The 9,691-nt window shown below is 38.3% G+C and overlaps 1 protein-coding gene across 3 annotated transcripts; it reads right to left on the bottom strand.

The window, feature by feature from the left end:
• Nucleotides 1-379: 379 nt before the first annotated feature.
• On the bottom strand, nucleotides 380-9,620 carry RB195_003969 (uncharacterized protein; the record flags this gene model as incomplete). 3 transcript variants are annotated; one of them, XM_064201864.1, is made up of 21 exons in its annotated part: nucleotides 380-475; nucleotides 727-807; nucleotides 1,178-1,273; nucleotides 1,335-1,465; nucleotides 1,538-1,685; nucleotides 1,746-1,891; nucleotides 2,028-2,181; nucleotides 3,062-3,169; nucleotides 3,274-3,292; nucleotides 3,364-3,366; nucleotides 4,081-4,156; nucleotides 4,213-4,219; nucleotides 6,479-6,501; nucleotides 6,572-6,686; nucleotides 6,816-6,929; nucleotides 7,211-7,429; nucleotides 7,548-7,640; nucleotides 7,755-7,871; nucleotides 8,426-8,556; nucleotides 8,645-8,735; nucleotides 9,522-9,620. In XM_064201864.1, the coding sequence occupies 21 exons, from the start codon at nucleotides 9,618-9,620 to the stop codon at nucleotides 380-382; spliced, it is 2,067 nt and encodes a 688-aa protein (XP_064057744.1). The 3 variants fall into 3 exon arrangements, with proteins under 3 accessions (XP_064057744.1, XP_013306932.2, XP_064057745.1); XM_013451478.2 differs by lacking the exons at nucleotides 4,081-4,156; nucleotides 4,213-4,219; nucleotides 6,479-6,501; ... (6 more) ...; nucleotides 8,645-8,735; nucleotides 9,522-9,620 and adding an exon at nucleotides 3,747-3,770 and having other exon boundaries at nucleotides 3,274-3,366; XM_064201863.1 differs by lacking the exons at nucleotides 380-475; nucleotides 727-807; nucleotides 1,178-1,273; ... (7 more) ...; nucleotides 4,081-4,156; nucleotides 4,213-4,219 and having other exon boundaries at nucleotides 6,486-6,686.
• Nucleotides 9,621-9,691: the final 71 nt, after the last annotated feature.

Raw genomic sequence — 9,691 nt, 5'->3', positions numbered from 1 at the left:
AATTCTAATATTATATGCTCGTTATGTTCCCCATATAACCTGAGAGACCAAACGGCGTTGTCACTTAAAATTATGTCTGTACTATCAAAGAAATCCTCGTTACTGAAACCGATAAGGGTCATCAGCCCTTTGTGGTTATTGAAATCAGTGAAAAGAATGGAAGTATGTTCCTCGAACACAAAGACATCAGATATTAACTAGAATTGAACCATTTCTGAACCAACTTCCACAAGTTCCACTCGCAAACAACTTTACATTTAGTTCTCTGTACAATAAGCAACCCTATCACAACACAATAAATCAAAATGACTCAAATCAGATCACTTTCTGAGAAAAACAACATAATAGAAACAGAAAGCAATCGCTGGGTAGTCATCAACTATCGTTTCTGGAGCATTGCTTCTATACCTTCTGCAATGAATCGTGCGCGATCTTTTTGAAGAAAGTGCCCGTCCCTTTTGAAATATACAGACACCTGAAATTGCATAGTACTGGTGAAAAAGTAATTATGTTCAAGACAATACTTAAAGAATCCATGACGATGAATCTGATGTGAGCACGAAAGAAACTCAGCAAATGGGTGCAGAAACATCCCAAAAATTACTTTTAGTTCCCAATTCTTATCAGTATGCTCGAGTCTTCTGTTGTTTCAAAAAGATGGAAGACATATAAATCACAATTAATAGGAAAAAACCGTTATAATATTGATTAGTATTAAATTTCTACCGTTCTAACTCCGGAAAAGAAGAGATTTCGCGTTTGTTGGATAACGTCTTGTTCTGTGTCGTCAGATTTCTCCTCACACGCCTACAGAAAGCAAGTGAGACATGTAGGTGAACAATCATAACGTGTCATCATAAGTGAACATAATAAAATAATGGAACTAACTTCACTGCAGCAAATACACAAAAGAAGAAAAACTGCAAATATAGTCGGACCAACGCGACATGAAACTCGGTGTAGATGTGCTCGAAACGGTGCGGTGGAGCCTAGTTGTTTGGATCAAGTGAGGATTGTAGTTAGCACTACTCATTGCTGCAGTTCGAGTGGAGCTACCGATGGTGCCACCTCGATCCTCAACCTCTGGCTCGAACGCGACGCTCCGCACACACAGCCGTTTAAACTGGACTGAGTTTCAGACGTTTTGACTCGAATGTAACAAAGTAGGGAGTCTCACCACTGTCTTCTGATCGTGAAACGCGTTCGCAAACTCCTGTGAGATGCTTGGCTCAATGAGGGGATCTTTTCCAGAGTAGACAATAAATACTTTTACCTAGATCAGCACAAAATCAATAATTATTATTCATATTTCAAAAGAGTTGAATAATCTTTACATTCTCCTTCTCGTTGATAGTGTTTATACATGGTTTCAACGCTTTCTCATATTCCAAGTTATACATCGTACGTACGCACATCATAGCTCTCTCTCCAGTGTCTAATCGAAGGCCCAGGATGTTGTTGTAAACTGAAAATTACGGAAGAAATAGAAATGCAGCGTCACATTTTAAAAAGGCAGGAAATTAGAAATCCTACTTACAATACTTCATAAATGGATGCATGATCTTCTTAGCAAATGGTCCCAACGAATACAGCCATATTACGAAGGTGGCTGCCCAAGATGGTCGCATCGCCCTGTGACGATGGAGACCTGTTGGATTCACTAATACTATGCCACATATTTTGTCCTAAAAGACAACGTTTAATCGAATTGAACAAATGAAAATAAGCAACAATCGAGAACTCACCGTGTTTCTAGCGGCGACACATGTTGCATTCTCTGAACCTCTGCTGTGTCCCATTATAATAAGGTGATCCAAATTTTTTATTCTAGCTATCAACTCATGCACGAAGTTGTTCCGTTCAACATTATCGCATTTCAATTGAGTATCACCTTTAACATGCATTAAAAAGCATGTATGTTGACAATCTCTACTACTTTCTCTTTTGTAATGCAAGCAGAGCAAGTTCTTTTGGAATGAAAACGCGCAAAAAGTGGTAAAAAATAATGAACAGAGCATTCCACGGACCTGGGGTTAAGCCAAACCCTGGCATGTTAACACCAATAAATCGTATCCCCTTTTCTTGCAGAAAAGGTGTCACATATTTGAAATCCTTATGTGATCCTGGTGCACCATGAATAGCTAGCACAGTACCAAGTTTAGATCCTGATGGTAGCGTGTCCTGAAAATCACTACCACGAAATGATATGACCGGAAATTATTTTCTAGCGGCGTTGAAGCGTTCTGTTTGAATGAAATTTCTGTGTACGCAGTCCTAAAAACCTATCACCTTTAACATGGATTAAAAAGCATGTATGTTGACAATCTCTACTACTTTCTGCTTCACAATACAATATGCTTCGAAAAGCTGTTTCACAATATAAAAGCCATGCCATACAAATTATAATATGAAGTCTAAAACAAAAATGTATACTGATGTAATAGTGCCAAGCTAGTGCTTCTCGCTTTTATTCACTGTTGTGTTCTTCTGTTTCAATTCTTACTAATACAGAATTCTGACAAGAACACTTGATGATTATCCCAATTAGTACCTTACATAGAATCATTTCTGTGAAATTTTGAAGGATTTACAGAAAAAAAGCATCCTGATCTCGTTAAAAGTCGTTAAAGGTGTGATAGTTGTTACCGGTTACTCGTCTTTCAGTCCACAAACGTTTTTCGCAGGAGTAACGATCTATTTGGGTTATGCTCTGTTTGTATAATGCGTGCCTCAACTACCGGTTCGTTTCTCCAGGAATATATTTTATCCAACCAATGTAGGCAAATGACACAATAACTTTTTCAAATGTGAAGACTGTTCAAACCACGCTCCGTCACAGACTAATAATAATTTGTGAATACACAACACGAAAAACTCTCGACTTGACAGCACCCTCAGGACGAATTAATGTAGAATTGCGAAACAACCGTCTCTTCTAATATTTTTACCTTTTCGTTTAGTTTCTGCATCGTGGTTACCTCACTAATTCCTCGTGTAAAACGTAATTGGTTGAATTAGTTAAAACAAATCAGCTACAAAGACTTTGTAAATAAACTCTCACTTGGAAAACTGCTTCCACATCAATCTTATCACCAGCACTTGTGTTGAACTGAACTCGTTGACGATGAAGCAAAGGATCAACGATAGAAGAGCTCATAGAGGCTTCCTCCTAAAATTTCACACGTCCTGATTTGCAAAAAAAAACAGAAGTTTGCTCAAGACTTCGAAAATGTAAACATGTAAACAGAAGATGAGAAAAACCAAGAACTTCACATTTTGCGTGTGTTGAAACCTCAACGACGACACGAATCGATAGCGAAATTTTCGTAGAAAACATACTTTGCTTGTGAGTGTGGCCATCACGTTCTGGAAAGTATTATTTGACTTTGCGAGCCTAGCTCTTCTATATCACAGTATGAGTTGCACAAAAGTGTCAATCTAGACAACGCAAAGGACCCAAAAAAGCCGGAGTAAAATGAACTCAAGGAATTTTTTTGGGTATAGAACACTAGACTGGAATAGTCGAACCTAACCGAATCTAAGAAAATTTGAAAAAGTACAGGAAAGTCACAGTAAAACCTTCTAAAACATAACTGAAATTCAGCACATCATCTATTGTATATCAAACTATCTTCTTTATTTGTTCTAATAAGTAATACGAGAAAGTAGAGCGTACATTGCACTTCCTTCACGCAACAAACATTTTCTTCCCTAATTCAAGGAGCTAAGGAGGTAGAATGACTAACAACGATTCTGGACACAAGTATCATATTGTGTACTGAAACTAGAAGACACTACGATAAAGATCCAAAGTATCGGGAGGCAATGAGGTCAATGAATGCGCCGAAATAAGAGAACAAAGTACACGAGAGCTGTTAGTAGCATTGTAAATAGTGTGGAAAGATGAGAGGAGGCTAGACAGTAAAGTCTGACAATAAACATGTTGCAAAGCAAAACAGCACACGGCTACACTCTAGTCTCCGCTTCTGCAGACAAAAAACAACAGCAACAAATAAATAAAAAACTAATTATGACTTGGTTGAAATGCACAGAACACAAAGTATTGTGTTGGGCACCCACCTCTCAATGAGCTTCTTTTCTAAAGTCGAACTGAATGTGAAGAGAGAGAACGATTTTAGAGACTCTTTCCTTCTTTCTTGTAAAGGGGCTTGTCATGATCTACAAGTAATAGTTGACCTGCCAGAAACTTACCCCAACCCTACTACGGTGGCCTTTCTGTAAATAGGACACAGCAAGCATCCTGAAACAGTGCCTCTTCCACATCATTAGGTTATTTTTTTGCTGGAAGATTAACTAAATACAACATGACTATAGTTGTACATAGGTGCGCATCTTTGTTATGAGAATAGTAAATAATTTCATATTCATTTATTCGAAAACCCAGAGATTTGCCACAAAGTCAATACGTCAATGAAACTTACAGTACGACATACCGTTGAGATCGCTCATGCAGAAACAAAGTCGGATCAAAACGATTTGAACTACGGTAAGATTATGCGACCACGTGCGCTCGAGATATATATTCATAGTTTCTCTTCCTTTGAACTCTGTTTTTTAATTCTAATGATGGAGTTAGTTTTATTATTTCATTATGTCCATGTTATAATGATTGCTCAACTAACTCTCTCTCTAGTTTTCCATAGACTTGTGAGGAGAAATCTGGCGAAACGGCGCAAAACATCATTCAATTGACGCAAAATCTCTTCTCTTCCGGAGTTAGAGCTATCACAGTTCTTTTATCATTAATTCGTCCATTCAACGATTCACATCGTTTTGACCCGACAACACCATTGCTCGGTGGTTTTGTTCTGGGTCAGTATTTCTTTTAGCTAAAAGCTTTCCTTTAGCCTCAAACTAATGAATCCCAAAGAATTCCAATCGCTTTGCAATTAATTAGGGTGTATAGGTGTCTGTCAACTAATAGCTAGTACTCAAGTGCTCTAGTTTCTTTTTTCGGCAGGACCGCCAAAAATTTTTTGAGTTGCAATTTACTTGCTGTTCTACAGTAATATGGATCGTTTTTCAATCCCGAAGGGATGCATGTGGTCGCATGTAGTCCCAAAACGATGCAGTCGCTGTAAAACGTATCAGAGTGTATCGGAGTGACGCGACGCAACGCTGCCCGTCTCTTACGCAACAAATTCCTCGAACTTTTTTCTTTTTGCTTTTTATAGTCTTTTTTCAATCTTTTTTCTTCATATGTTATCCATAATTAAGACTACAAAGTCCTAGTCAGATTGGTTATCCTGTTTGTTTTGCTCGTAGAGTGCCTCCAAGATCTTACTCGTTTATTTTTGCAGTACAAGCGAAGTCACTATAACCCAAGGGCAAGCTACTAACATTCTCCATTCATAACTTCGTTTAAAAACACTTCGATATCACAATATATTAGCACAATACTTGGATGTGGACTACTTCCTAAGCACAGGACAAGAAAACCACGAGTTTTCGGGCTTATCATAATAGTCGCAAAATATTTAACATTTCTTCTTTAACTCACATCATGTGATGGCGGGCATGGAAAATCCACTAACGCTGTGATGCAAAACAAAACGCACATGAACTCGACCTTCAAAAAACACATCTCGTATGTAAATTATACATCACATGCAGAGGTCTTCACAAATCTATGGACCCTTTATGGAGAGCAGCGGATTTATGGAGCGTATGTATAGTCGGATGAAAACGACGTGAATTACGAGTGTAGTTGCGGTGCATTTGCGTACGTGCTCGAAACGGCGCGGTAGGAGCAGCAGTTGGGACCGAGTTGGGACCGTCGCAAGCTGCAGCGATGGGTGGTGCCAGCAAAGATTTCGCCACGCCCAACTGAAGCATCTCGAGAAAACCAGGAGATTCTCGAAGATTGCTATTTGTTGGAATCTTCTTTGAGATGACGATTGTTACAAAAAAAAAGATTTACAAAATCACAGTTTGTTATTTTTGAGAGCAGAGAACTCAGGAATAAGTTGTAAGAGTAGTAACTCCAAAGTGTTGTACTTTATGCACAGTGCACGAACACCGCAACATTCGAAAAGAATTCTCGGTTACAACAAACATACACTAATTCAGAATCAAGTTTATAAACATAAGTAAATATGCATCTGATATAAAACGGATGTGATGTACAAGTGACTTTTCTCTCGTGATTAGTTTTACATTCTCGTGGAATACACAATAATTTGTGATAGAAAAGAACACACAATAGTACATTTACTTGAGTATGGTTACATTTTGATAGAACCGTATGCGCAACAAGAAACCACGACTAAAACAACTGATCGATCCAGAAGTGCATTGAACGAAAGTGCAAAGAAGAACACCCGAAATGCCCGATAATTGAAGCAATACGCCACAATACGCGCGAGAATAATTTGAACACATTCAAATAGGTAGAAGCAAAAGTTATAAATTAAAAATTATAAATGCAATAGAAGACTAATACAGTTCATACATATACTTCACACTTATGCTTCAACCACACTAAAAGTTACACGTCCATTTTTCACCTCTAAACGAAGTGTCTGATTATCCAAGTTTCGAATCACATCACCTCTACGAGAGCACACATGTTCAAGTTCCTGTAGAATAGATTCAGCATCAGCTGCCCATTCAGCATCAGAATACATATGGAAGTGCAAAATCTCCATCGTTCCGTTTCCCCAGTCCTATATACGAATATTTAACTACGATCACTTTACTACGCAAGATCAATAGAACAAAACAAACAAACCAACAGACCACCAAAATCATGCTAAATGAAACATTTCTGTATAGCACAACCTTGAAAAACATACCGCTAGCAGCCTACATAGACCGTGAAGATCCAACGGCTGATCATAGTAGAGTGGATCCATTATGATTCCGCTCATAACATCGTCACCATTAGAAAAAAAGCATACGCATCTGAGCTGAAAACTATCTTCAATAAATCGTGCGTGTTTAAACAAAAGATCTCTCGAATTACCATTCCTCTCCACATCTAACTCCATTTTCTTTTTCTTTTTTTCTGATTTCGGAATTAGGAAGAAATAGCGGTTATCCTTGGAATAAATTCTTTCGTACTACTACTCTTTTTAGACCTAACAACAACCGTTTAAAGAAAATCGTTACGATAAACGAAGAAATATGTCTAGAGGACCCTGGACGAAGCCTTTACAGACAGGCAGAACGCCGAACTTTCATAACTCACTTTCTGAATTGCTTCATGTAGCAATATGGATTTTCCAAAATTTTCCATATCGCACACATCGATAGCCAGAACCTCTACATGTGCTTTTTTCACGAAAGCGACCAAATCCTCAGCTTCACATGAGCAGCTACAGTTATGAATAATGACTCTTTTCACGATTATCTTCGCTTGGACCAGTACTTCTGCTAGCGATAGAATAAGAGAAGATGTTATTTCGCCCTTAAAAAAATGCCAAACTTATTGCATTCAAACAACTGCAAACAGTTCCTTTTAATAAAATACTTGTGAAGTAAACAAAAACGAGATTACACTCATACCCAAAAACGTTACCACACACATAATAGAGAACAAGTCTGGAAATTATGACGTTCGCAAAACTGGCCAGTTTTCGATTGTAATCGAAATACAAACCCCATACTTCAGTACAGTTCTGAAATAGGGCATGTCTTCAAAATTTACATAAACAAAAGTAATCTGATAGTAGCAGCAAAAGACAAAAGACTATAGGACATATCAAAGCCAAGGTTCAGAACTTAAAACTCACCGGGATAAAGTCGACACATCCTATTCTGCGAGGCGGCAGGCTATGCCAATTTTTAACGATAAGCTCGTTCATCCAACGGCAAACAAGACGACACGCACTCAAATCGGGCATGGATAGCTAAAATATGCTTCTTAATGAAAAATAACAACAATGCTTGAAAAAGAAGAGCCCGTTGAAGCCTTTCTCTTCAGTGGCATTTACGCCTTCGCAGAATCTCTATGCTGTGTCGAGCACTGATGATGGATGTGAAATGCGTTTTACACATGTTCTTCTCTACTTTAATATTATAGTCAAGAATTTGTCGTAATGATTGCTTTTGACACGATTGTCAAAAGGAAAACGCAAAAAAATAATAAATGAAGATGGTCCCGAAAAAAAAAAACAGTAGATTAGATACATATTTCTCAACAACTATTCTGCAATAAACAAAATTAGCAGGTAGAAGTGTCCTGCTAATTTTGTTTATTGCAGAATAGTTGTTGAGAAGACTTCTTGTCGGTGTGTGGCATACCATTGACACCCGCAGAGAAAAGAAAAAAAAACCCATTGAATAAAGAAAACATCCAAAAGAAAGTGCAAAAGGAAAATAGAAAGCTGGAAATTAATTTCATTGGTCTTTGAGGAAGTGCTAACCTATATGCTAAGTGTTTTTTTATGTTCCAAATCTTCACCTTATTCAGTATGTGCAGTTGAACCTCAGGCGGAAGATCCAAAAACTCAAAGGTTGAGAGCTCACCAACTTTCCTAAGAGAAAACAACTCTCGTGCAAGCTCATTTGATGGGTCGCGAACAACATCGATGTCTAAACATAAGAATTAGTATGAAACAACTACCTTCTCAATCTTAGAACTTTCTAATATAAATTAACAAGGTAATGAGACCAAACTAACCCTTAAGATATAGATAGAATTCCTTGTCTTGAGCAAACATAAGCGCCCACTTAACTTTCCTTCCGTCTAGGGATGCCAAATCACCCAAACGCTATAAATTCCACTTTTAAAATAGAAGACAAACAGAAAATGTCATTTATTCAATGTGTATTTGAAGGAGGATGCTCGTGCAAGCTCATTTGATAGCACTATAATATCATAAAACAACTTCATTATCATGAGTATGTGCCGAGAGTCTAATAAAAGACTTCCGGAGGTAGCCTTAAACCAAGCTCAGGTGATGGGACCTAAACCCTGGCAGCTTCAGCCTAAGCGTTAGCCAAAGTTACTACGTTCTATGGCCAAAGTTTCTAAGCATAGGTTAGAGCTACTACAGCCTAAAACCTGATACCAGACTACAGACCATAGGTGCAAAGACATTTGAGGCTGAATCTAGACCTAAAACCTAAACTCCGTCGCTGCTGGGATGAATCACAGTGCTTCAGGTGGAGCTGAAGTGAATTCTCATATAAGTTTATGATAAGCCTGCTTTCACCTATATAATATGTGTTCTTTTATCGTTGGGGGCTTGATCATGTCCTTTCCTATAGTCAGGTCAAAACGGCATAAATCACGAGTGTAGCCTCGAGAGAAGCCGCGTACGCAACTGCGTACATGTTCAATGTCGTTTCGACACTACTACATTTTCTTATGTCCTTCTCTGTGTGGCAATGAAATATCTTGGTGGCAATACAATAAATGCTAGCGTTGGAAGCCTTTAAACAAACTCGGGTCAATACTGATCTTAGACTAACGGGGAGAAACGCCGAATGCTGCGCAGGGGCGAAACGCTCGAACAATACTTCAAAGAACAGGTATAAAAAGTATCGTTAATTACCTCGTCATCAACATCGTCCAGTGATAAGCCAGGAAGTCGATCGAGAGCACTTTCATTATGATTCACATTTTGCTCGTTTGCATCTGGTTGCAAGTTCATAAGCTCTTTAGTTCACTTACAGATTCGCATCGGCTGAAAACTGACAATTGTGTTGAAGGATGTCCTTCAAG

The sequence above is a fragment of the Necator americanus genome, chromosome IV (genome assembly GCF_031761385.1).
Source record: "Necator americanus strain Aroian chromosome IV, whole genome shotgun sequence".
Lineage (NCBI taxonomy): Eukaryota > Metazoa > Nematoda > Chromadorea > Rhabditida > Ancylostomatidae > Necator > Necator americanus.
This window is presented reverse-complemented; position numbering and strand designations above follow the sequence as displayed.